The sequence below is a fragment of the Capsella rubella genome, unplaced genomic scaffold, assembly GCF_000375325.1.
Source record: "Capsella rubella cultivar Monte Gargano unplaced genomic scaffold, Caprub1_0 scaffold_1, whole genome shotgun sequence".
Classification (NCBI taxonomy): Eukaryota; Viridiplantae; Streptophyta; class Magnoliopsida; order Brassicales; family Brassicaceae; genus Capsella; species Capsella rubella.
The window spans coordinates 19,015,924-19,039,880 of NW_006238923.1; the positions used below are offsets into that span (position 1 = coordinate 19,015,924).

Genomic DNA, 23,957 nt, shown 5'->3' on the forward strand with positions numbered 1-23,957 from the left:
TCTCTGAAGCTCAGGTATTATACACGAATGATCAGATTCTTCCTCTTAATTTCGCGATTACGTGGAGATATTGGCGAAGTTTGATTCAATCGAAAGCCAATTTTGAAGAAATCGAAACCGATCGATGTTAAAATCTCTGCTTCAATTGCTTGATCTTTAACCCCTAATATCTCTGTTTATTTCTTCTCCTTCAGCGACGATCCTTCTTCAGTGGCCATGTACTCCGACGATAGTTCATCCGATGCGAAACCTTCCACCGGGTTCGTGAACTTTTGTATCTCAATCGCATTGTTTGATTTTGGGGAAATCAAAGAGATCGATCGATGCTTAAAGATCTGATTTTAACTAATAATTTTGTTTCAGCAACGAAGTTTCTTCTTCAACGGCCAAGGAATCTGCTTCAGATCCTTCATCATCAGAAGCGAACATTCCCAATCCCAATGTGTTAGTGATATCTTTTTTGTTTGGATTCTTTAAAAGCAATCTTTTGAGATCGAGATCGATGTATAAAGCTCTCGTTCAACTAATAAATGTCAATTTCTTTTTCTCTCTCTCTTTTTTTCTCAGCGACGAAACTTCTTCTTCAGCCAGCTTGAAAGCTACTTCTTCAGCAGCCGCGGAATCTTCAGATCCTTCATCAGAACCAAACGTTCCCTATGCGTTAGTGATTTTTTCTTTCTTTCTTTTGGACAATTGATCTTTGGTTCGTTGTTTTGACAGTTTTTTTATCTCTTCTTTATCAGCCAACAGCTTCAAAGGCCCTCGATAAGTTCTGGAGGTAGCTCAGAAGACGACACTGGTCCCTCAGGGTTTGTGACCTTTTCTCGATTCTTTAACACCAATCTTTAATTCCTGGTTTATGTTTTTGACAGATTTATTTTGTTCCCATCTTTTACTTTTCTTTTTTTGGTTCTGTTTCAGGTTAACGAGTGATGAATTGATTTTTAAGGCTTTAGAAACAGTCTATGAAGATGGAACTGGTCTTGATGCAGATGCGATTTTCAAAATTGTCGAAGTTAGGAGAATCTCTGCAGTGTCTCCCTCTCTCTATAAGTATCTGTGTTTCATTGTCTTGACTCATGAGTGTATAGCTTGTCTGTGTGTGTGTTGGTTCTAAAGTGAGTCAATACCAATACCTGATTACAACAGAGAGATATACATTACGGAACATTAGGATCTGAAAACATGACTTCAAATACACGTAACACCAATGAAATGCCTTTAAAAAGAAGTCTTAGTTTTGCTGAGTCCTCCATTGTTTATTGATCACCAACCATCATGCTTCTCTTCTCGACGCTTCTCTGTTACATGTCACTCAGAGATGTTTGGATTCGATTCTCAGAGTTATTCTTGTGGTTAAATATAAATTGTAGGAAAATTTCGACGTATTGGATGATTTTAGGGAGCAGATGGAAGACCAGCTGGGAGATCTACTTGCTGAAGGCGAAATACAAAAGGTAACTAGTTTTTAAAACTTTATTTAACAAGAAATCCATACATTGGAGCTGCTTCATACTAATGCAAGATTCGAGCTATCTATATAGTTTTGTTTGATCGATTCAGTAAAATGAATAAGAAAAAAAACCCCTTGCCAAATGCAGATAGGAAACCGCTACAGGATCCGCCCTGGTTATTTTGATGCTCCAAAGCCAATACAAACCACGAGTGCAGGAGATTCGACGAGTGCGCCAACAGACACACCGAGTACTTCTTCTGCTTCGGTACCAAAAGCACCAGAAGGAAATCCTCAGATAGACGCAGCGTTAAAAGAAGTCGCAGAGGCAGAGCAGTTGGAGTTGAAAGCACGAGAGGCACAAGAACTTGCCGATAAACACGCCCACTTGCTAAAGTTTGAAAGCAACGTAATCCTGAACTTAGCCGAAGAGATCCGTAACCGATGTAATGTCCACCTCTTTAACCGACGATGTATTGTCAATCATCATCATCATCACTGAGCTTTTGCTTTGTTCCTTGACTTGTAGGTTTTAATGGTCAAAAGGTTTTCTTGCGGTAAAAGCTTCATCTTCTGGTCCGGCTCAATGTGGATGCATTCAATGAGCGGTTTCTTCTTAAATAGTTTCTGGCTTTTGAGTAAAAAAAGAGATTTCATTTGACACAAACAAATTCACTTTTTGTTACTTCGCTTTAGATTTTTGGTTGTAAAGGCAACAAACTAATCTCTCACTGTTTGTATTGTAATATGAGCTTTTACAGATTCACGAAACATAAGAATTGGAATTTATTTTTCTAAAACATAAGAACAGAAATGATAAATGTTTATAAAAGTAGTTTTAACGGTCGAGATTAGTGGGCCTCATTGTAGTAAGCCCACTGGGGGATTTATACAATGGAACGCTGCCCAGTCTCTCTCTCTTTACCTCAGTCTTTCAATTTTGTTCTAACAAAGTCTTTCACTTTTGTTCCCAAGCTTTCATCTCTCCCTCAACTCAAACTCCAGGTTCGAAAAACGGAAATATTTAACATTTATCTGCGATTGGTTCCTTATAGGTCGATTCCAGACTTCGGCTTTTTAATTTCACTACGTGGTCATATTGTGTTTGTTTGCTTTGCTTGTAGAAGCGTTTTTCTATCAAGGAATTAAGATTTCTTATTTAGGGTTTGGACTTCCGTGTTTGCAGATGGCGAGCAATATCATCATGTTTGAGGATATCTTCGTGGTTAATAAGCTCGACCCTGATGGCAAAAAGTTCGATAAAGGTATATACTTTCTTAACCTCGCCACTTAAATCGACGTTTGTTCCTAGCTGTTTTGGTAATGTGTTCTTTCGTTTATCCTTTTGTTTTGGTCTGAGTGAGTGGGTACCGTGGAAAAATCTGAACTTTAAAAGTCTTTTGTCTCCCTAAGTTTTGTGCTGTCTTCAAATTGAATAGCATTCTTTGAAACCTACAATGATTCTGTGTCGTGTGTGTTTGTTTGGTTACAGTTACTCGCGTTGAAGCTACGAGCCACAACTTGGAAATGTTTATGCATCTAGATGTTAACACAGAGGTTTATCCAATGGCTGTTGGTGATAAGTTCACACTTGCTATGGCTCCCACGCTGAATCTCGATGGAACCCCTGATACTGGATATTTTACTCCGGTAATAAAGTCTACTCCTTTTCATTTCTTTGATCTGTTTTATATACTCGCACTTGGCCAAATTTCATGAATGCTAACAGTGAACCCGTATTAGGATTTGGGTAGGATATAACTGCTAATGCTTAATGGTTGATATTATAACTCTTGTTGGCTAATTTGAGAAGCCTGTCTGTCTATCTAGGAATAAGAAAACATATCTAATTTTTACAAGCTTTACTTGAATCTTTAAAATCTAAATTTGGAAAACCAAGAATGTTGTTTACTCATCTGATCATTAATCTTATGTAGTTTTCATCTCTATATATCATAGGGGGCAAAGAAAACACTTGCTGATAAGTACGAATACATCATGCACGGGAAGCTTTACAAGATCTCTGAGCGTGACGGCAAAACTCCAAAAGCGTAAGACCCTTGCAATCAAAATAATTCAGTGTTTAAATCCAATTCCGATCTAACTCCTTCATGTTTTGGTTTCTTTCTCTAAATTATGTGTTTCCAGAGAGCTATATGTTTCATTTGGCGGCCTTTTGATGTTGCTTAAGGGAGATCCGGCTCACATTTCTCACTTTGAACTCGACCAGAGGCTCTTCCTACTCATGAGGAAGCTGTGAGATGCCATTGTCTGATCATGTCCTGGTACTTTCAGCATAGAAACCAGATTAACAGAGAGCTTGATGCCCTGATCTAATGTACTTTTGCTACTTCAACTTATGTTATCTCAATGAAGCAACTCTAGTGTAAAAGCAAGTTCCTCCGTACCGTTTTGACATTCTATTCCACAATTTGACTGCTCCGGTAAAATGTGTTTGTAGCTCTCAACTAAGTCTTAAGCTACGGAAGATTAACAGTTGAGACGGATAACATAAAGAGAAAACCCGACAAATACACAGTTTTGTTTCTTCTCTAACCAATTTCCACTTCCGTACAACAAATGAAAAGCCAATAAAATCAAATCTCTTAAAATTGCACTCTTAAGACTCCCTGATCGTATATTTTGAGACCAAGAGAGAGTATATTTTGAACGGTCGAGATTAGTCTCAAAATTCTAAGCTGATCAAGATTGTGGGCCTTATTTAAAGCCCAATATTAAATCTTATGATGAGGCCTTTTAAATGCTATATATTTCGAGTTGAAGAAATAAATAAAAAGTAGAAAAGCGGGAATACTGAATTAGGTGTCGCTTGTTCTCCGGTGACGCACGACGAAGAAGACGACGACTGAATCTGAAGGGGACGAGTGTGTGTTTGCTATATACGCATAGATTTAGAGGTACTTAGCGTTAATATCGGAAGAGAATTTGATCGAGAGAGAGAGAGAGAGATAAAGGGAGGCGACGAAGGGTTTAGAGATGCTAGGACATCGGAAAAATAAATGGACGCCGGAAGAAGAAGAGGCGCTTGTTGCCGGAATTGCCAAGTATGGTCCCGGAAAATGGTCGAATATCATAGAAGATCCCGAGTTCGCGCCTCAACTTCTAGAGCGCACTAACATCAACCTCAAGGTATTCGTAAATTCCCAAAAATCTTCCGTGGAAATCGATTTTGAGATTAGGGATCGTAAGTTTGGTCTTCAATGTTGGATTTTAATGTTATCTATGTCGCGTAATTCCAAGGATAAATGGCGTAACATGAAAACTCGTGTGGGGAGTATGGAGAAATCAAGGACACAGACAATCAAATCTGTTTCCGTTTCCTTTACCCCTGCAAAGACTTCTCCTAGCAACAAGTCTTCTCCAAGTAGTTTATCAGATATGAGCAATGCTACTAGGTTTGTTACATTTGGGGATTCTTAGAAACTGGAATTTGTTCTTTGATTTCTGCTGACACTTCTCCTTTACCTTGTTGCAAGCTACTGTCCAATCATTTTTGAGGCCATATCAACAATTAATGATGAAAGTGGTTCTGATCTTAAGGAGATTCTCAGTTTTATCGAGGTGAAGAGGATATATACATTGAAGTCTTTGTTTTCATGGTTTATATTTTACATTCATTACTAAGTTTGTCTCAATTTCTTTGTTGAGGTATTTCCTTAGGTTTCATTAGACTCGTTTTTCTGGATACAAAAGCTAAGGTTTCACCTGAAGTGAGTTAGTAGATTGTGTATATTGGTCTGAAGTGAATCAGCAATGGGTCACAACGGATAGACCATACAGGAGTTTTATGATCGTTATCTGACACAACTAGTTGGTCACTTCTAAGATTGTAGATATATGTAGTGAGTAGTCTACCATAACCATGATGACTGAAAACATTTTGATACCACTATAATAGCATTTCCATGATGATTGCAAACATTCTGTTGGAACATCTTTGTTGCTTTCAGTTACTGCAACTTTACTTTAAAATATGGTCAAGAAATGAACACCCAGGAACAATTGTAAGTGTGGTTTTGTTTGTCGTCCTTGTAACTTTAGACTCCAAGCATGAATCCTTTGCCTTCAAAAGTGCTACTGCATTACGTTCTATTCCCTAGATTTCTCTATCGTATCCTGGTTGAAGCTTTGAAAATAATCTTTTGCATATCTGATATCTCTCATATTTACGATCAACCAAAACATCAAGAATATTATTCACATTAAATCCCCAGTTGTAAGTTAATAGTGAGGTTGATCTATTGCAGGAACGACAGGAGGTTCCAAAAAACTTCAAGAAATTGTTGAGTAACAGCCTAAGACTCCTTGTTTCTCAAGACAAACTCAAAAAGGTAACTAGTCTTGTTTTGCTTGATGCGTGGTTTGTCACAAGCCTATCTACTTTTCTCCAGACCCTCATATCTATTTGACAAAAAAAAAAACTTTACAAATACAGGTACGAAATCATTACAAAATCTCCATTACGAAAGCAACAAAACCAGCACACATCCTGCATCCAAAAGATTCTACGAACCCACCAGAGCTACCAAGTACTTCTGTGATGTCAACAAAAACAAAAGAAACCCATGATATAGATGCAGCAGCAAATAAAGTGGCAGAAGGATTTGACGTAATCTTAGTTCTATGTACTTTGTGTTGCTCATCCAATGTACTGTATCATAGTATCTAAAGATATGATCTCAGTTGAAAGTTATTCTCTGCGGTTGATCAACTTCAGGTTGGATACGAGGAGCGACAAGACTTTAGGAAGTTTTTGAGTGAATGCCTGAAAATTCTCGTTTCTCAAGGCAAACTGGAAAAGGTTTTTTCTTCTTTCTCTTAACTGCGCAGTTGTCATAACAAGATCGATGACACATGTGCTTCGTAGTAAATGTCAAGTTTGAGTTATTATTATTTGATAAAAAATCAGAAGAACTTGCATAATGCAGGTATTAGATCGCTACAAGATGTCAGAATTAGAAAAAAAAGTGTTGGAAGCAGCACCAGAAGTAGTAGCAATGAAACTAGCAGAGTCAGATAACAAAAGGTTGATAGCAGCAGAGGCAGTCGAAGAAGAACAAAGGATGCACAAGTTTGTAGAAGAAAGCCACACGATGCTTCAGTTATCCATAGAAATCCACAAACAATGTAATCTTAAGAAACCTACATGACACATCAATCAATCATCATAAATTAATTCATCAATGTATTTCGCTTTGTTTCTTGCAGGTGCTCTTGGGGAAGAGGTTGTTCTACGGTGAAGAGCCTTCTCTAGCAGACTCCATCGTAAACCAAGTATATATTCCGGTTGAAATATAGATAAGTGATTCATTTGACTTCTAACCAGTTAAGTGTGTCTTTTGTAGATGGTTGTAGTGGGGAACTAATAATGTCCACTGTTTTTGTTCATAAAAAAGGAAGTGTGTTAGCCTTTAACAATTTAAAAGTGATGTGTCTATGTGTCTTCTTGAGAATGCTATGCTACGTCATGAAAGCATCAAAAGGTGCTGGAAAGTATAAAGCTTTACAAATGAGAAAAAGGCTAATTGGTATCTATATATATAAAGTTAACTTTTTCTCTCTTCTCCTTAAACCACATCATCATTCACCTCATTTTATTATTTATTTTTTAAAATTAATAATACCATTTTATCATTTAATTTTAATATTTAAAAATGAATATGAAAGTCTTTTTTTATATTATACATTATAAAACTAAAAAAGATAATTGATTAAAAGTTAAAAAACTTACTAATTATCGATTATACTAACAAATATATAAATAATAGATTATAGTTTTTAGTGAATTTTTAAAATATATATATATATATGATTATATTTACACAATGTAAACCTAGATATAATAGGATTTAATGGGAATAGAACAAAAAGTAAAAAATTTTGAGAATATAAATCTATCTAACTTATGTCTCAAAAATTTTTCTAACATAAATAAGATTGGTCGGACCGAAACATGAATTCTCATTTTTTATAAACATATAAAAAGGTAAAAATAAAAATAATATTTCTTTAAAAGTTTCCAATATGAATTTAACTATTTGTTTCCAATACAACACATATGTTAAACTAATAAACAAAATAAAAAATTAACTATATTTCATAAAATTGACAATTAAAATAAAAACATTATTAAATGAAATAAACTAAATATAAAGTAAATTATACTAATATGTTAAATTTAAAAATTATTCCATATGAAAAAACAAAAAAAAATTATATAAAACATAAAATCAGAAAATATATATAATAGTATATAAATGATCATTACGAGATATAAAGTACGACAAATCCAAAAAAAAAAAACGTAAAACAAAAAATAATAAATTATGACAATATATAAAGAGATAATGTAAACAATTAAAAATACAACAGTCCGCCCGAAACCCATAAATCATGTTCAAATTTCATGTCAACATATAAAAGGGCCCAAAATATTAACATATAGATCTATATTTGGTAAAAACCCTAATAGCACACGTTTCTCAATGACTATCAACCGCATTTCTATTTACGCCCACACTTCGACTTATACTATACACACTTAATTTCTCAACGACTAATGAAGCTAAAACTCAATAATTTTTCTATACAAACACGATTTAAGTTTTAAAAAAGTAAAGTATGGTATAGTGAAAAACATAAGTACGAAATAAAATACGAACCAATTATTCATAAACAACATAATAAACTCCCGCGCGTAGCGCGGGCAACCGACTAGTGGTGTATAAAACAAGCCAACTAAAATTTCCACTGTGATTTGATATTTTTGCTTTGATGTGTTTAGTATGCAATGCAATTTGCTGCGATTCATAGTCATAATCTCCTTTTTGACATTGGTGTATCAGAATAATTCTTTCGATTGTTGATAATAACAAAAATTATTTCCGCACGAGAAATTTAGGAACATGCCCAAATCGAAAAAGGAAAAAGGAAAAAGGAAAGTAGGGGCAAAATTGGAAATAGGGAAAAGGAACAATTCTAATTGTGAAGAGGAAAACCCTAAGGCCACAGAAATAAAAAAGGGGGACTATAAAAAGTGGTGAACACGTAGATTATTCCAGTCTCTCTCTACCTCAATTTTTATTTTGCCTACTTCTCTCTGTCTCTCTATCTGTTATCTCTCTACCCAGCCAGATCCGAGTTCGTGAGATTTCAAGCTCTCTAACAAAGTCCTTCACTTTTGCTCTCAAAGCTTTCACCTTTTCTCTTCAACTACTTCAGCTCCAGGTTCGTATATATATCTGTTTTTCTTTTCTTCTTCTTTTCGATTTTTTTCTCTTTTAGATGAACAATTAGATCTCGAGTCTGATTTAGTCGCTTGGCGATTGATGTGTTTCGGATTCCGTCTTGGTCGATTTCAAAGTTTTACAATTTCTTGCTTGTAAATCTGTAACTAGTTGCTGAAACCCTTGGTTTCACTCGATTTGATTTGGGGCAGATGGGTTAACTTAGTTTTTTCGACACATATATATGCTCTTCTGGAGAGATAGATATTTTGAATGGTATCTATGATATTGGATGAACCATATGCCTATTTCTCTCCTGACATCTAATAATTCAGATATTAATGCTTGTCTTCCTCTCTTTATGGAACTTCAAGTTTGGCTATTCTGTTACATTCTTACTTTTGCAGAACTCCTCTCGCCTGATTTATGAATAATGGCTTGTCCGATATATCTTTTGCTATATTGAGGTCTAAAAGGTTGTCTCTTTTGTGTATTGTTTGTAGTATGGCAGGATCAGCACCAGAAGGTACGCAATTTGATACGCGTCAGTTTGACCAGAAGCTGAATGAAGTGTAAGTTCTTAACATCTATTTATAATTATTAATACTCCTTGTGATATAATTTTTCTTATTTGCTAATTGTAATTTTCTTTGGGTGCAGACTCGAAGGACAGGATGAGTTCTTCACCTCATATGATGAGGTCCATGAGAGCTTTGATGCTATGGGTCTTCAAGAAAATCTTCTTAGGGGTATCTATGCTTACGGTAAGTTGAGAAGAATTATATAAACTACCTTTTTGTGTTTTTATGCTGGGGATTCCTATAAATTTCCATCTCATGTGTGCTCTCCCAGAATTTTGATTGGTTGCTTTATTTATAGGTTTCGAAAAGCCTTCTGCTATTCAGCAAAGAGGAATTGTACCCTTTTGTAAGGGTCTTGATGTGATCCAGCAGGCACAGTCTGGTACTGGGAAGACTGCCACTTTCTGCTCTGGTGTCTTGCAGCAGCTTGACTATACTCTTGTCCAGTGCCAGGCTCTCGTTTTGGCTCCCACCAGAGAGCTTGCTCAGCAGATTGAGAAGGTCATGCGTGCCCTCGGTGACTACCTTGGCGTCAAGGTTCATGCCTGTGTTGGTGGAACCAGCGTCCGTGAGGATCAGCGCATTCTCCAAGCTGGTGTTCATGTTGTCGTTGGAACTCCTGGTCGTGTGTTTGACATGCTTCGAAGACAATCTCTTCGCGCTGACAACATTAAGATGTTTGTCCTTGATGAAGCTGATGAGATGCTCTCCCGAGGTTTCAAGGATCAGGTTTGGCTTTACTTTACCAAGTTTGATTATATCCCTAGTATGGTTGTTTATTAAACTGTGAAAATGACTTGGGTTGTATCTTCTTTTCTGGTGAATTTGCAGATCTATGACATATTCCAGCTTCTCCCACCTAAGATTCAGGTTGGAGTATTCTCAGCAACAATGCCACCAGAAGCTCTTGAGATCACAAGAAAATTCATGAGCAAACCAGTGAGAATCTTGGTAAAACGTGATGAGCTCACACTTGAAGGTATCAAGCAATTCTATGTGAATGTGGAGAAAGAAGAGTGGAAGTTAGAGACTCTTTGCGATCTGTATGAGACTCTAGCCATCACTCAGAGTGTCATCTTTGTCAACACCCGTCGCAAGGTGGACTGGCTCACAGACAAAATGAGAAGCCGTGACCACACAGTGTCAGCCACTCATGGAGACATGGACCAAAACACAAGAGACATCATCATGAGAGAATTCAGGTCTGGTTCTTCTCGTGTTCTCATCACGACCGATCTCTTGGCTCGTGGTATTGATGTGCAGCAAGTCTCCCTGGTCATAAATTTTGACCTCCCAACTCAGCCTGAGAATTACCTTCACCGTATCGGAAGAAGTGGAAGGTTCGGGAGAAAGGGTGTGGCGATTAACTTTGTGACGCGTGATGATGAAAGAATGCTGTTTGATATTCAGAAATTCTACAATGTGGTCGTTGAGGAGCTCCCATCAAACGTTGCCGATTTGCTGTGAAGAAGAAGAAGAAAAGAAAGGTTACTTGTTTCCCAAGTTTCTTATTTGATTTTTGACCCGTTTCCCTTGCTCTCTTTCTCTCTCTCTCTCTGAAAGTCTGAATCAGCCACACATCTTTTATTTTTCTTCTTAGTATTCATCAACTCTGTCGAACATATATGTCTCTCCTGACCATTTTTCTTTTAAATCACATGCAATATTTATTTTTTCGATTGTATGATTCACAAGTCCCTCGTAATTACACAAGTCTATGTTATATAGATTCTCTTCCATGTTCTTTGCGGTTTTGTCACTGAAATACACTTCATTTGATAGTCCGGCTAGAGAAGTATTGAGTTTTAGTTCAATCTTTGGAGTTCACTTTCGTTGAGAATCCTTTCGGTAAAGAGACGTCAAACTATTTGCCAAACTTGATTAATCAGTAATCTCATCTCTCTTTTTCTTCTTTTCATTAGTACAAACAGACACAATACAACATCCCCTCTTTCTTCTAAACTTTTGTCTAATTGTATAAACCATTTGATTAGTAAGGAAATAAAATTAAAAGTCTCTTTCTTACATCTAACATGAATCCAATTTTCTCATTCTCCAACTGACGATTCCCGAGAAAAATTATCACAGAAAAGTATTTAGTGGTTAACAAAACTTACTTGGTCTCCATCATCAAGTCTATTGTGTATCATTGGACGATGTTCCACTCATAACACTTAAAACTGAATGCTTCCTTTGAAGCTTTCCTCTTAGCTGCCTGATCTTAGCATCAACTCGAGCCGTGAACCCAATCTTTGTCTTCTCTCTCGCCTTCGACTTCTCTCGTTTCCACATTCGTTCATCCTCTACATCAATCCTGAAATGCTTGATCTCTTGTATAATGTGATGGTCAAGAGGGTTCACTGATCTTTGGTATGAAATGTGGAACAAGTAAGGTAGCGTTGTGGCGGCTATGACCAGTAGAGAAGTTAGCCAGAAGATGGGTGCAGGCGCTAGAGTCTCGGCCAGCATGTGAAAGATGTTACCGGAGAGTTTTGGTGGTAACATACCGTAAAGAGCTAGGAAGACGTACCAAGCTCCTATGCTTCCCCAAATCATTACATGTTGGATCCAAGTGAAGTGGCTCATGGTTAGAGCTATTTGAACATTTACTGCCCAGATGATGCATGTGAACATGGCGGTTCCCATGGCATTCATGTCTGCGGTTTGGCCATCTGAGCGGAATGATTGGACATGGAAGATTCCAAGGTTCAGTGTAAAGATGACTATGGATGCGTAAACTCCATTGCCCATCCATCCAAGGATTCTATACCAGTCAAAGAATAGGTTCTTGGGGCCTTGTTGATACAATGCAGGGAACTAGAAAAAAACAAGGAAATGATTCAAGATTCGAGAAGAAGGTTTGTTTTATGTATGAGAAAGATGATGCAGAGGACTTCATATAACCTGTAGGCAGACATCAGAAGGAACATCTTGTTCAAAGACTCCGAGGGAAATGACTGGGAGAGAAGTGAGAACAACGTTGAAGAGTAATAAGTAGGAGTCATTGTATATTGATTGACCAGAAAACCCCGTAAAGGCTTCGAAGTAGAAGAGAGTTAGACCAAAGGTTATGTTCTTGTAAAAGAAATAACAAATCTGTGAAAGAAAAAAATTACGAATCAAGGTATAGATATATATAGTATGCTGCCTGGTGAGTTAGATCAATGCATATATTACCATCTGAGCTATTCGTTTGTAGCACCAGTGTCCGTGGACAACTAGTAGTCTCTCAAGAAACCGAAACTGTGCTATGGAGAAGTCACTTGCCATTACAGCCTGCAAAGAAACAGAAACAACAACTCTTAGAAAAAACCAGCAAAATTTAACCATATCTGATTGTGCTGAAGTAAACACCTGCATGCCTTCAACTCCACTGATTCCAACACCAATATCAGCTTCTTGAATCATTCCAACATCATTTGCCCCATCTCCGATCGCCAAAGTTGTTTTTCCTGTTCCTTCTTTGGCTAGCCTTGTCACCTAGAAAACCAAGATAAACAGATTTGGTGATGTGCCAGTCCATGTGTTGTTATGAAATCAATAAAGATGATTTAGAATTTAATGAGTTATTCTTACAAGTGCTTTCTGTTTGGGAGAGACACGACAGCATATCACTGATGCACAGTCAACTGCAAGGGCAAGAAACTGATACTTGACATCATCCTTCAAAGCATATGTAAGTGTCTTTCCATCAATGATCAAAGCAAATGCTGCATGTGGATCCTTTTCAATTTTGATCATTTGTGAAGCATTTGTGATCTGCATCACTATGCTCTCCTTTGCAGCCTGACCATTTACAAGTTTTTGTATCACATTCAAGATTCTACTGAAACAGTAAATATAAGTTTTTCATTATATCATAGTCCTAATACATACAGCTTCAGAGTTATCTGATGATTCCTCTACATTTGCAAGTGAAATAGATATCTGCTTCATACCCTGTCGAAGTAAACTGCAGGCATATCTGCATTAGGCCAACCAAAGAACTCAATTAGTCCACTTACACTTGAGAATATTTTTTCATCAGAAAATTACATATAAAAGAGAGTTTAGGAGTCTGTGGTATCAGTAACAAAGAAGAACAAACCCAATGTTTATTGCTGTCTCCATCTTATCTCCTGTCAAAACCCATATCTTGAGACCAGCTTGGGCTAGGTTATCTATGCATTGAGGCACCTGAAGTGAACTACAAACAGTAAGTTGAAAAGGATTTTCGAAAGGCTGCTTTCTTTGAATATAATCACAGTTGAGCTATGCTTCATACCCCTTTTTGCAGTTTGTCCTCCACAGCAGTAGCTCCAACAAGGATCAACTCTTTCTCCATCATATCTGATACCTTCTCAAGCATTTCATCTCTATCAGCTCCAACTGAAGTTTTGGCTTTGTGAAACTCACTGTTCCATGCTGAATACTCAGTCTCATCCAGCTTTCTGTAACCAAGTGCCAATGTGCGTAAACCCGCTTCACCATATTCATTCAAGTGCTTGGTAGTAGCTCCTAGATACTCTTTTCCATTCTTTGATAAACGGTCAAATATGATGCTGCAAAAAAAAAAAGCATTAAATTTTGGTTAGCAGAGTAGAGAGAAGAACCTAGGACTGAATTAAAGATATGCAATCAAACCTGTCAGCGCCTTTACAGAGTAGAAAAATCCGCCCTTCCTCATCTCTCACAATGGCAGACATTCTTTTTCTTTTGCTAGTGAAGTCTAATAGATTTAATATTTTGTATTCTCTGTAAAAGAACCACCACATGATTACACATCTATATGCAGAGATCAATGGAAAAATATTGAAAGATTAAGCAACTACAGTCTCACCTATCAACTGGCTGGCCTGAAGAAGATGAAAACCGCTCAGCGATAAACACACTTGTTTGAGTTCTCTTTGTAAACTCAAAACCAAACTCCCTAGAAGCAACAAGGAAAGCAACTTCATCAGGAGACTCAGCTTCATAAGTACACTTCCCAGTATCTTCATCCACTTCAGGGATTGCAGTATGACAAACTGCGAGTATTCGGAAAAACATCAAAATGTCATCTGAGTTAGGCTCATTTAACCAGTTCTCATCCATTAGACGGCTATCTTCAAAACTAAAGCCCTTTACACCAGTGGTCTGCTTCCGATCCTTATCGTCGCTAGCAGTGACTACAGTCTCCAATTCAAAATCTGTTGACGCCTTGCTGGCCAGTTTTGTGTAGCGTTGTGTCCTGCCTTTATTCACTGGAAGGTTTGTAACTTCTTCACCTTTCTCCTCAAGATCCATCGCCATCTGCTTAGCAGCAGCTAGTTCTACTTCACTGGCACGGACACCATAAGAAGTACCGGCAATTGAGCATTTCAGAAAGTCCATCTGATTACATGTCAAAGTTCCTGTTTTATCAGAAAGGATGGTGTCAACTTGTCCCAGCTCTTCGTTTAAATTCGAGGTGCGTGCTTGAGCTGGAGTCCCACTCTCACTATCATACAACTCCAAGTCTTGGTTTATGAAATGTGCTTGCAAGACTTTAACTACTTCGATGGAAACATACAATGAGATGGGAATCAAGTAGCCATAAAGCAAGAGAGCAGTGATCAAATGAACAACCCAAGCATACAGAGGATTTGTAGGATTTGTTAAGCTCTCAGGCTTGTCTGGCCGCAAGTACCACCACTCTGCCATTAATAGTTTTGTCATCACTGCAAATCCAAGAGAGCTGATGAAAGAAACAGTCAAGAGAAGGGCAAAGAGAGTGTATATAATGTAATCCATTCTCTTTTCAATCCTGCTTCTCTTTGAAGGAGACTTGGTTGAGTTCTGCATTACTTTTGTGTCATGGCCAGTAAATATCACCACACCATAGACATAAGCCGTGTTCCTGAGCTTTGAGTCTCTCAAAAGAATCTGGTTAGGATCAAGTGGATAGACCTGTCCATCACACTCAAGATTACCAACAAAGGTATACAGGTTGGGATTTGGATCCTCGCATTTGATGGTTCCAGAGAAATTCTGAAACGATTCATCCTTTTCCAAAGCCAAAGTAGCATCCAAACATCTCTTCACTTTCAAGTTAGTTTCGCCGTCCAAGTTCATAGTCTCCACGTAACAGATCCCATCCTCATAACTAGATGACAGCAAGAGCAAGTCAGCAGGGAAGAAATCATCCTTGTCGACCCTTACAACATCCCCAACACGGATCTTTTTCCAAGCCCTGCGACCAAAATCCCCACTCCCTTTGTGAACACAAGATTTCCTAGAGTTAACCTCAACGTCCTGCATGAAGCGGCGCCAATCCTCCAAGGCCTCTTTACCCATACTAAGCCCGACAACGAAAACCAAAGGAGCAATCATGCTCCATTTGTTGAAAGGGGAGAGGGGAAACACAGAGAGGATGGCAGCAACGAGGAAGTAGAAGTTGGCAACGCGGTGGAATTGCTCGTACAAGCATTTAGGCAAGAAAGTGAGCAAGTTATACCTAGTGGTGGATACATAGTTGGAACGGTACCTAAGGAGTTTAGTAGCCAAATGCAAATGAGGCTGGTTACAATGAACGATCCTTGTGTAACCAGGTCCGTTGATAACATGAGGGCCTTGATCATCAAGCGTTTTAGGTCTAAGACATCTAAAGGTATAGAAATGGCTTTTACGAATCCTTGATCTAATCCTACGACGAGCCATATTGTCCTTCGCACCTCTCAATTTCGTAATAAGACAAACACACCACCGTTAACTGTCGTCCTTGATACTGCCAGAAAACGTATTAATTAGCTACACATCTCAAACAAATATGATCTAGCTAGATTCTATTTAATGGGAGTTAAAAATTTAGGTTATGGAATCCGAGATCGGTGCATCTAATGCCCATAACTTGCAACGCAAGACAAGGAGAATCCCTTGAAGATCACGTCATTGATCGCGAGAGAAAGAGAGAGGTTACCTGAAATCAGGAGGGTCGTTCATGATCAACACGAAGAAACACGTTTTGTGTTTTGTTGAAACAAAAATTAACGATTCCTTAGGAACAACGAATGAAACAAAAAAAAACAAAAGCTAAACGAGAGAGATCAGAAAGAGAGATCCAAAAACACAGAGAAGAGAGAAAGAAAACAAAAATGGAGGGAGAAGAGAAAGAGAGGAACCTTTGGTTTGGTTGTGTCTAAAGAAAGAAGGAAGAGAAGAGAAGAGAGAAGTTGGTAAAGCTAATCATCATCTCTCCTTCTCTCCTTCACTCTCTCCCTCTCTCACTGCTACTCTAATCCTACGCACCTCTTTCCGTTTATCTCTCTCTCTCTCTTTCTGCTTTTTCCTATTTTTAATTTTCTCTTTTCTGATTTTTTCTTCTTTATACATTTAATTTTACATCTTATTAATTACTTCTGTCCAAAAGATTGATTACCAAGCTTAATTAAAATTTTTATTTATTTATTTCTGATTGACTCAAAATAGTGAAAAATAATAAAAATTACTCACATTATTTTAGATTTGGTTTTACATTATTTACATCTAAATGGTACATGATATATATTCACTAATTAACATAATTGAGATTCATTGTTTTAATTAATGCTAAAAGAAAAAATCATTGTTCTTTAGACAAAACAAAATCAACTCAAATTATGTAGGGATAACTAATTATTTTCAAGTGATTATATACTATTTTCTTTTAAAATTTGTATATGACTACCAACCACGTACGTGAACAAGTATTTCTTGCGCTGATTAACCAACCACACGAGCAGATGGTTTATGTATCAGACCGTAAACCTCAACTCAGGAGTCAGGACTCAGATCATCTCAATTCACAATGCAAAATTTATTGACAATCTCACACTAGATATGCAAACGAAAAGTTTCACGTTGATACATTTTATATTCTTCGCTCATATCATAAGCAAACTGTTTTTCTGATACAATATAGTATTTATACAAACATTAATAATAATAGTACAGTTTAAGTGATGTTTTATACTTCCTTTGGGACTGCCTGATTCCGTAAAATACAAGTTGACCAACGAGTATCTCTCTAGGATTCCCTCAAAAACCATGGATTTTTATGTTATCCTTCTTCACAAGCCCAGCCTGATTCAACAACATCCGTTAGTTCAGAATGCAGAGCACAAACAAGGTTTCGCTATATACCAACTTTGAAACCACTAACCATAGAACGAAACAATTATAATGGTTACCTGAACAAGGAAGGTAGAGACGTTCTTCCTCTGATCGCCTTGTAGCTGAATAACCTACAACAACATTTTTCACAGATGTTAAGTCATTTAGCTAATAACAAAAGCGATCCAAAATGTTTCTCTTTTAGTTCTTGAGAGCTATGGTAGGCTTCTTTTTCTTTATTAGAAACCTCAAGCCTTGACACTGTAGAAGATGTAAAAGGAAAAAGAGGGGAACACAACTGACCTGTCCTAATTCAGAGTCCTGGACAACAGTGCCATTGCAGCAGAATTCTTTCTTAAGGTCTTTAAGTATCTTGCTGTAGCTATACTCTTTCTTGAGTCCCTGAACAGTTGTCAAGCTTTTTCTACCATTACGCTGCTGAACACGGATGTGCACGTATTCCTTTGTTCCCGCCCCAGCGTCCTCAGCATTTGCATCAGCAAACGGATCTTTATATCACCCAAACCACCATATTGTCCGTTAGCATAAGAGAAGATTTCATATCATATTAACATAAGAAGATAACTCCATTAAAAAGAACAAGAATGCTGCAACTCTGGAAAACCACTGTGGAACCATCCATCTGATAAATCATCATATCCTCAACAATTCCAACCCCAAAGGCTATAAATTTGAGATGAATGCTTACCAAAGGCAGTGGGGACTTGAACTTCAAGATCAGACATGAACCTTAAGTTGATACAAGGGAGCGCAAACCGACAAAGCCTGGCGATCAGAAGAATGATTACAAGTTACATAACGTAAAAGTGACAATGGTGATTGTTGTAATATCGGATTAAAGATAATCAAACGTGCTTCATAGCATCAGATAGATTCTTATAAGAAAATACCCAAAAAAAAACATTTATTGCAAAGTCTCAATTGCGTATACACACGACAGGATTCCAAAATCAAAACAATAATGTAATCCCTGTATCTAAAACCGATTTCAGTTTCTACGGAATAAACTATAGTTCTGGAATCAAGCGCGATCATTTTGCCAAGAAACAAAAAACCAAAGTATGCATATTTTTATGAAACAAAAAAAAAAAGATTCTCACCAAAAATCTCTATTAGAAAAAAAACTTGAAGCACGGGAAACAGAGAACAATCATTCAGCAAAGTATTAGGGGAAGGGGGACACGCATAAAAGAGAGAAACTTCACCTGATCAAGAGATTAGGGTTTCGATGATTTGATTATTGGAAGAAGTAAAATAAATTGGAAACCCTAAATTCGGACAAAGGCACAAGCTTCTTGTCTGAAAGAAATGAAGAAGACGAAGAAGAGCAAAATTACGAGAGGAAGAGCTACAAAATCGATTCTGTTTTTAATTTCTCACCAATATTCTTACCTTTTTTTCTAATTATTCTAAAAAGGCAAATTAAAAAAGTCAGGCGAGTCCGGCACGGCATCGATTCCCTCCCACTCATCATAGTTGCGTCTTTATCTCAACTTTTATTATTAGGCCTTTATAAAGCCCAAGTTTGTTTTCTTAGTAACAAAGCCCAAGTAGTTTAAGACATCATTTACTAGCTCTGGAATCGCCGACGCAGAGGTAGATTCTATGGCCACGGAGGAAAACCTAACCTTAACTGTACCCAGATCATCCAACCAGCGATGTGAAGGAGACTACTTTTCTCAGATCCCTGTTGATCTGGTCATCAAAATCTTGTCGAAATTATATTCCGGCAAGTCTATGGCTCAGTGTCGTTGTGTGTACAAGCTCTGGAGTCTGGTCGTCCATAATTCGCCGACAATATTACAACCAGTTGTTCCCTTTCGAGTCTCCTGATCCACCGAGACTCCTTTTCACGTTCGTATCTGGAGAAAATCTCTACTTCTACTCGGCCCCTCAGCCTCCTCAAACAGTACTTGACAACAACTCTTACGTAACAGCCACACTTCATAACACATATTCCCGTCGTCGCACAGTCGTCTCTCATACCTGTCGCCCTGTACGTGGACTGGTTTGTCACCAACGTGAGGAAGAGAATCATATAGTGGTCGTGGTTTCTAACCCCATCACAGGAGAGTCTGTGACCTCACCCAGACTGAAAACGGATGGGATCGAGGCAAAAACCTATTTTGGGTATGATCCGACTGGGAACAAATTCAAGGTATTGTGCTTAACTTGGTCGCGTCGTGGAACATTCCAGCATCAAGTTCTCACACTAGAGAAGGGAAGAAAACTCTTATGGAGATAGATCCCATGTTGCATATCTTATTCTCCTCTAAACGATGGGGTATGCATCAATGGTGTTTTGTATTACGCAGGAAATTATATGATCGTCTGCTTTAATGTTAGGTCTGAGAAATTCGATTTTATAAACGAGACACCTGAGAAATTACGTTTTATGTGGAGAACTCTTACTCTGATAAGCTACAAGGGTAAACTAGGTCTACTTGCTGATACTCGGCGAGATGATGATGATAGGTTCGTGTTTTGGCTCGATGATGATAGGTTCGTGTTTTGGGTTTTAGAGGATGCCGAGGAACATAAATGGTCAAAGCATACTTTGGTCACTCCATTTCAACTGAGTGTATTGGCTGTTGGAGTGACTGATAGAGGTGAGATTGTTTTGTCACCAAAATATGCTGAAGGAGGTCCTTTCTACATTTCTTACTACAATCTCGAGAGCAACACTGTGGTAAGAGTAAGACTTGTCATTCCAGGATTGGAACTTCTTAAAGGGCGTTGTAGAGTTTACACCTTCCCAAACTATGTAGAGGATGTGAAGCTTATCATGTAATAAAGTGTTTTATTCCTTTTTCGATTTCCATACTATGTAACGATTTCCAAATGTTTCTGAGACACAAAGTCAGTGTGTTTTTTTTTTCACTTGGTTTTACATGTTTTGACGAAGCAATAGAGAATGGTTTAATTAGTTTTATGCATTGATGTTGGTTCTCTCTATCTCTTTGTATGGCAACTATAGTACTTACTCTACGGAGCTTTTGAGATGTCATCTTTAGGTTGATATATAGCTCTATCAAAGAAGGTTAAACAGGAAGACTGTTGTGTCATGTAATGATTAAAGCCTCAAAATCTTAGTTTTAGTTGCTGTTGTTCACTTGCTACCTATAAAGAACCCATCATATACCAAGTTGCTCACTCGTGTATAATGTATATTTTCCCTTTTTTAGCTGTTAGGATGATTTTGAGAAGCAGCGTTCTCGTTTTCCTTTTTTGTTTTTGTTTACATATCTGAATAGTAATTTTCCAATTTATAATAAGAATAGATTTACCTTTTCCTTTTAATAATCAGAGTCGGTAAGCATCGATCTACATCTATATAAGGGGACCTTTCCCCATCATTGTAGTTCACATCTTCTTTCTCTCGCAAAACCATAAACTTGCTGCAAAAGTTTCCTCAATTCTCTTCCTCTCTTATTGAAGATGTCTATGCAAATCTACGCTAGGACTCTTACAGACAAGACCATAACCCTTGACGTTGAAAGCTCCGACACCATCAATAACGTCAAGGCAAAGATACAGGACAAAGAAGGGATTCCGCTAGACCAGCAAAGACTCATCTTTTCCGGTAAATTGCTAGAGGATGGCCGTACTTTGGCTGATTACAGTATCCAAAAACATTCAACCCTCCACTTGACTCTCAGGTTGAGAGGTGGTATGCAGATATTCGTCAAGACCCTTACCGGTAAAACCATTACCCTAGAAGTCGAGAGTTCAGACACCATTGACAATGTTAAAGCTAAGATTCAAGACAAGGAAGGGATCCAACCAGACCAACAGAGACTCATATTTGCAGGCAAGCAGCTCGAAGATGGTCGAACGCTTTCAGATTACAACATCCAGAAAGAATCAACCCTTCACCTTGTACTTCGACTGAGAGGTGGGATGCAGATCTTCGTCAAGACCCTTACCGGCAAAACCATAACTTTGGAAGTTGAGAGCTCTGACACGATCGATAACGTGAAGGCAAAGATCCAAGACAAGGAAGGGATATCACCAGACCAACAGAGACTCATCTTTGCAGGCAAACAGCTCGAAGATGGCCGCACTCTTGCAGATTACAACATCCAGAAAGAGTCAACCCTCCATCTTGTGCTGAGACTCCGTGGTGGGATGCAGATTTTTGTAAAGACCCTTACTGGAAAGACTATAACTTTGGAAGTTGAGAGCTCTGACACAATTGATAACGTGAAGGCCAAGATCCAAGACAAGGAAGGGATTGCACCAGACCAACAAAGACTCATTTTTGCTGGAAAACAGCTTGAGGATGGTCGCACTCTTGCTGATTACAACATCCAGAAAGAGTCAACTCTTCATCTCGTGCTGAGACTACGTGGTGGGATGCAGATTTTTGTAAAGACCCTTACCGGAAAGACAATAACTTTGGAAGTTGAGAGCTCGGACACAATTGACAATGTAAAGGCAAAGATCCAAGACAAGGAAGGGATCGCACCAGACCAACAAAGACTCATCTTCGCTGGTAAACAGCTTGAGGATGGTCGCACTCTTGCAGATTACAACATCCAAAAGGAGTCAACCCTTCACCTTGTGCTGCGTCTTCGTGGTGGGATGCAGATATTTGTTAAGGATTTGACGGGAAGCACCATCACGCTTGAGGTGGAAAGCTTTGATACGATTGACAATGTGAAGGCACAGATTCAGGACAAAGAAGGGATCCACCCGGACCAACAGAGGCTTAACTTTGCAGGGAAGCAGCTCGAAGATGGTCACACTTTAGCGGATTACAACATCCAGAAAGAGTCAACTCTTCACCTTGTTCTCCGTCTCGCCGGTGGAAGCTTTTGACCACTTTGATATCTACTGCTTTGGTTTTCTTTTTCTTTTCTTGATATGTTTTAACTTTTTATGGGGTTCGTAAATGAATTCAACTTCAGAGTCTTTTCAATAATAATTCCAGTGTTTTGACTCGTTTATCTGTTCTATAATCTCAACTATATCACAACACTTTTGGGCTTCTGAAATCCTTGATAATGCACAATATGACAGTATTATTATTGAAGCAAACTTGGATGATTAAAGCTTTTTTACAAAAGAATATCTTCTCTATAGAACCAATCAGTATAGACTTGTTCACTTGTTTAAGAAACTCTTCTCTATAGAGAAAAAAAAACAATATACACTTGCTAACTTGTTTATATATATTCCCTTATGTTTAGCTGTTGGGATGATTAATTACTGCTTTGCAGCAGTAGAGTGCTCTTTTTGCACTTGGTCCCTATAAACATCTAAGTGCTTTATTCTTTTTTTTTTTTTTTAATCTAATTATGGTGTTTATAGTGCCAGGTCTCTGTGATGCAGGAGACGGTTAAGCTTAGTCCATTCTAGTTTACATGATATTTTCCTAATTAAGTGTTTTCCTTTTCTAATTAGGATTTTAGTAATTATCCTATTTTATGCATTAGGCTTTCTCTATAAATAGAGACCCTAGATCGTTTGTTTTGAACACAACTATTATTCATTCTTATTAATCAAAGTCTTGAGTTTTCGAGCTTTACCTTTTCTGGTGGATTCCAGAGCTTTTTCTTCAAGTTTGTCGCTTGCAAACTTGAGCTTTCAATTCCAAGACCAACGCTTGTTGTCTTGGTGCATTCCGACTGCGTCAAGTGGTATCAGAGCAGGCTATCTCCTTCTCTCTTCGAAGCTTGAACAGCTATGGGTGATCGACCGTTAACCGAAGCCAACATAGAGGGTTTAAGAGGTGAACTCGTCAATTTAAATACTCGGATGGCGGACTTGTTGACAGCGCTTAACAATCAGTTTGCGGCTTTACCCCAGCAGATTGCTAACGCGATACAAGGAGGAGGAGAACAAAGGGGACCAAATCTGAATCAACAAGGAGAAAACAATCCGGCTGTTGTGGTACCAGCTCGGGCCCAACAAGGTGGAAACAATCAACGACCCGGTGGAAACAATCGACAACAAGGCAGACACAATCGTGTGGTTGCTGACAATTCCAGCTCGGAGGAGGATTCAGAAGAAGAAGTTGTGGAAGACGAAGTTGAGCAGAGAAATCGTCAAGGAAACCATGACTACCGAGTCAAAGTTCAACGGAACCATGGGAGTTGAGGAGTTTTTGGATTGGCAGATCGACGTTGATAGATTTTTCGAAGTCATGGAGGTTCCTGAGAATAAGCAAGTTAAGATGGTGGCAATTAGACTGAAGAAAACTGCTGCCGTGTGGTGGGATAAACTAGTCGTTCAAAGGCAAAGACAAAGGAAAGGACCATTCAAGACATGGAGGCGAATGAAACAGCTCATGATGGAAAAGTTCTTACCTGAGGACTATGAACAGATTCTCTACAAGATGTACATTGAATGTGTTCAAGGAAAGAGGACCGTGGCAGAATATACAGCAGAGTTCTTGCGATTCTCAGAGCGCAATGATTTAGAAGAAACAGAAAATCAGAAAGTTGCAAGATACATCAGTGGGCTGAAGAGTTCTATACAGGAGAGGATAGGTTTACAAACTGTATGGACTGTACAAGAGGCTTCTAGTCTAGCTTTGAAAGCTGAGTTAATGGAGAAATCTCC

The 23,957-nt window shown here is 38.1% G+C and overlaps 8 protein-coding genes and 1 non-coding gene across 14 annotated transcripts; 7 read left to right on the forward strand and 2 right to left on the reverse strand.

The window, feature by feature from the left end:
- Positions 1 to 216: 216 nt before the first annotated feature.
- Positions 217 to 2,061, forward strand: LOC17900802. Its single transcript, XM_023788795.1, has 8 exons — positions 217 to 260; positions 364 to 444; positions 568 to 660; positions 744 to 809; positions 922 to 1,015; positions 1,374 to 1,457; positions 1,602 to 1,899; positions 1,983 to 2,061. The coding sequence occupies exons 1-8, from the start codon at positions 217 to 219 to the stop codon at positions 2,012 to 2,014; spliced, it is 792 nt and encodes a 263-aa protein (XP_023644563.1). The 3' UTR covers positions 2,015 to 2,061.
- Positions 2,062 to 2,391: 330 nt separating this feature from the next.
- Positions 2,392 to 3,921, forward strand: LOC17899044 (DNA-directed RNA polymerases II, IV and V subunit 8B). 2 transcript variants are annotated; one of them, XM_023777323.1, is made up of 5 exons: positions 2,392 to 2,458; positions 2,640 to 2,718; positions 2,946 to 3,103; positions 3,413 to 3,504; positions 3,602 to 3,921. In XM_023777323.1, the coding sequence occupies exons 2-5, from the start codon at positions 2,640 to 2,642 to the stop codon at positions 3,711 to 3,713; spliced, it is 441 nt and encodes a 146-aa protein (XP_023633091.1). In that variant the 5' UTR covers positions 2,392 to 2,458; the 3' UTR covers positions 3,714 to 3,921. The 2 variants fall into 2 exon arrangements, with proteins under 2 accessions (XP_023633091.1, XP_006305757.1); XM_006305695.2 differs by having other exon boundaries at positions 2,415 to 2,508.
- Positions 3,922 to 4,250: 329 nt separating this feature from the next.
- LOC17898250 (telomere repeat-binding factor 5) lies at positions 4,251 to 7,007 on the forward strand. Of its 3 annotated transcripts, XM_006305312.2 has the most exons (8): positions 4,251 to 4,603; positions 4,715 to 4,869; positions 4,951 to 5,035; positions 5,722 to 5,805; positions 5,910 to 6,083; positions 6,192 to 6,275; positions 6,403 to 6,601; positions 6,683 to 7,007. In XM_006305312.2, the coding sequence occupies exons 1-8, from the start codon at positions 4,451 to 4,453 to the stop codon at positions 6,712 to 6,714; spliced, it is 966 nt and encodes a 321-aa protein (XP_006305374.1). In that variant the 5' UTR covers positions 4,251 to 4,450; the 3' UTR covers positions 6,715 to 7,007. The 3 variants fall into 3 exon arrangements, 2 of the variants coding, with proteins under 2 accessions (XP_006305374.1, XP_023633090.1); XM_023777322.1 differs by having other exon boundaries at positions 4,251 to 4,869; XR_002832499.1 differs by lacking the exon at positions 6,683 to 7,007 and having other exon boundaries at positions 4,251 to 4,869; positions 5,910 to 6,099; positions 6,403 to 6,433.
- A 1,519-nt stretch (positions 7,008 to 8,526) lies between these two features.
- LOC17899260 (eukaryotic initiation factor 4A-1) lies at positions 8,527 to 10,965 on the forward strand. Its single transcript, XM_006307608.2, has 5 exons — positions 8,527 to 8,701; positions 9,204 to 9,272; positions 9,361 to 9,464; positions 9,580 to 10,010; positions 10,113 to 10,965. The coding sequence occupies exons 2-5, from the start codon at positions 9,205 to 9,207 to the stop codon at positions 10,746 to 10,748; spliced, it is 1,239 nt and encodes a 412-aa protein (XP_006307670.1). The 5' UTR covers positions 8,527 to 8,701; position 9,204; the 3' UTR covers positions 10,749 to 10,965.
- LOC111828828 lies at positions 8,985 to 9,095 on the forward strand. The gene has a single exon (XR_002832588.1). It is a non-coding gene; the product is annotated as a small nucleolar RNA snoR98 (small nucleolar RNA).
- Positions 10,875 to 16,314, reverse strand: LOC17900021 (phospholipid-transporting ATPase 6). The gene is made up of 11 exons (XM_006304542.2): positions 16,198 to 16,314; positions 14,101 to 16,005; positions 13,905 to 14,015; positions 13,546 to 13,822; positions 13,369 to 13,457; positions 13,158 to 13,245; positions 12,858 to 13,067; positions 12,636 to 12,761; positions 12,459 to 12,557; positions 12,186 to 12,377; positions 10,875 to 12,098 (listed from the first exon to the last, which is right to left on the reverse strand). Exons 2-11 carry the CDS (start codon positions 15,936 to 15,938, stop codon positions 11,418 to 11,420), a joined length of 3,711 nt encoding a protein of 1,236 aa, XP_006304604.1. The 5' UTR covers positions 15,939 to 16,005; positions 16,198 to 16,314; the 3' UTR covers positions 10,875 to 11,417.
- A 744-nt stretch (positions 16,315 to 17,058) lies between these two features.
- Positions 17,059 to 18,800, reverse strand: LOC17899267 (protein translation factor SUI1 homolog 2). 2 transcript variants are annotated; one of them, XM_023789885.1, is made up of 6 exons: positions 18,783 to 18,800; positions 18,596 to 18,689; positions 18,079 to 18,155; positions 17,673 to 17,878; positions 17,447 to 17,500; positions 17,059 to 17,339 (listed from the first exon to the last, which is right to left on the reverse strand). In XM_023789885.1, exons 3-6 carry the CDS (start codon positions 18,113 to 18,115, stop codon positions 17,295 to 17,297), a joined length of 342 nt encoding a protein of 113 aa, XP_023645653.1. In that variant the 5' UTR covers positions 18,116 to 18,155; positions 18,596 to 18,689; positions 18,783 to 18,800; the 3' UTR covers positions 17,059 to 17,294. The 2 variants fall into 2 exon arrangements, with proteins under 2 accessions (XP_023645653.1, XP_006304318.1); XM_006304256.2 differs by lacking the exon at positions 18,783 to 18,800 and having other exon boundaries at positions 18,596 to 18,771.
- Positions 18,801 to 18,995: 195 nt separating this feature from the next.
- LOC17898861 (putative F-box protein At1g61060) lies at positions 18,996 to 20,343 on the forward strand. Its single transcript, XM_023788796.1, has 3 exons — positions 18,996 to 19,088; positions 19,201 to 19,548; positions 19,636 to 20,343. Exons 1-3 carry the CDS (start codon positions 18,996 to 18,998, stop codon positions 20,179 to 20,181), a joined length of 987 nt encoding a protein of 328 aa, XP_023644564.1. The 3' UTR covers positions 20,182 to 20,343.
- A 470-nt stretch (positions 20,344 to 20,813) lies between these two features.
- Positions 20,814 to 22,211, forward strand: LOC17900270 (polyubiquitin). Of its 2 annotated transcripts, XM_023790158.1 has the most exons (2): positions 20,835 to 21,605; positions 21,699 to 22,211. In XM_023790158.1, the coding sequence occupies exons 1-2, from the start codon at positions 20,835 to 20,837 to the stop codon at positions 22,209 to 22,211; spliced, it is 1,284 nt and encodes a 427-aa protein (XP_023645926.1). The 2 variants fall into 2 exon arrangements, with proteins under 2 accessions (XP_006306291.1, XP_023645926.1); XM_006306229.2 differs by having other exon boundaries at positions 20,814 to 22,211.
- Positions 22,212 to 23,957: the final 1,746 nt, after the last annotated feature.

Bases quoted from the DNA above. Each gene is read 5' to 3' on its own strand.
- LOC17899260 (XM_006307608.2), top strand. From the start codon at position 9,205: ATGGCAGGATCAGCACCAGAAGGTACGCAATTTGATACGCGTCAGTTT. The intron at 9,465-9,579 runs GTAAGTTGAGAA...CTTTATTTATAG, and splicing joins TAGGGGTATCTATGCTTACG to GTTTCGAAAAGCCTTCTGCT. The intron at 10,011-10,112 runs GTTTGGCTTTAC...GTGAATTTGCAG, and splicing joins CCCGAGGTTTCAAGGATCAG to ATCTATGACATATTCCAGCT.
- LOC17900270 (XM_006306229.2), top strand. From the start codon at position 20,829: ATGTCTATGCAAATCTACGCTAGGACTCTTACAGACAAGACCATAACC.
- LOC17898861 (XM_023788796.1), top strand. From the start codon at position 18,996: ATGGCCACGGAGGAAAACCTAACCTTAACTGTACCCAGATCATCCAAC. The intron at 19,089-19,200 runs GTCATCAAAATC...TATTACAACCAG, and splicing joins CTCAGATCCCTGTTGATCTG to TTGTTCCCTTTCGAGTCTCC. The intron at 19,549-19,635 runs GTATTGTGCTTA...TTATGGAGATAG, and splicing joins CGACTGGGAACAAATTCAAG to ATCCCATGTTGCATATCTTA.
- LOC17898250 (XM_023777322.1), top strand. From the start codon at position 4,451: ATGCTAGGACATCGGAAAAATAAATGGACGCCGGAAGAAGAAGAGGCG. The intron at 4,870-4,950 runs GTTTGTTACATT...CCTTGTTGCAAG, and splicing joins GATATGAGCAATGCTACTAG to CTACTGTCCAATCATTTTTG. The intron at 6,602-6,682 runs GTAATCTTAAGA...TGTTTCTTGCAG, and splicing joins CATAGAAATCCACAAACAAT to GTGCTCTTGGGGAAGAGGTT.
- LOC17899044 (XM_023777323.1), top strand. From the start codon at position 2,640: ATGGCGAGCAATATCATCATGTTTGAGGATATCTTCGTGGTTAATAAG. The intron at 2,719-2,945 runs GTATATACTTTC...GTTTGGTTACAG, and splicing joins TGGCAAAAAGTTCGATAAAG to TTACTCGCGTTGAAGCTACG. The intron at 3,104-3,412 runs GTAATAAAGTCT...TATATATCATAG, and splicing joins ATACTGGATATTTTACTCCG to GGGGCAAAGAAAACACTTGC.
- LOC17900021 (XM_006304542.2), bottom strand. From the start codon at position 15,938: ATGGCTCGTCGTAGGATTAGATCAAGGATTCGTAAAAGCCATTTCTAT. The intron at 14,016-14,100 runs GTGAGACTGTAG...GTTCTTTTACAG, and splicing joins TCAGGCCAGCCAGTTGATAG to AGAATACAAAATATTAAATC. The intron at 12,099-12,185 runs GTTATATGAAGT...GTTTTTTTCTAG, and splicing joins CTTCTGATGTCTGCCTACAG to TTCCCTGCATTGTATCAACA.
- LOC17900802 (XM_023788795.1), top strand. From the start codon at position 217: ATGTACTCCGACGATAGTTCATCCGATGCGAAACCTTCCACCGG. The intron at 810-921 runs GTTTGTGACCTT...GTTCTGTTTCAG, and splicing joins GACGACACTGGTCCCTCAGG to GTTAACGAGTGATGAATTGA. The intron at 1,458-1,601 runs GTAACTAGTTTT...TGCCAAATGCAG, and splicing joins CTGAAGGCGAAATACAAAAG to ATAGGAAACCGCTACAGGAT.
- LOC17899267 (XM_023789885.1), bottom strand. From the start codon at position 18,115: ATGTCTGATCTTGAAGTTCAAGTCCCCACTGCCTTTG. The intron at 17,879-18,078 runs GTAAGCATTCAT...GGTGATATAAAG, and splicing joins TCAAGTCCCCACTGCCTTTG to ATCCGTTTGCTGATGCAAAT. The intron at 17,340-17,446 runs GTAACCATTATA...TTGTTGAATCAG, and splicing joins TCTCTACCTTCCTTGTTCAG to GCTGGGCTTGTGAAGAAGGA.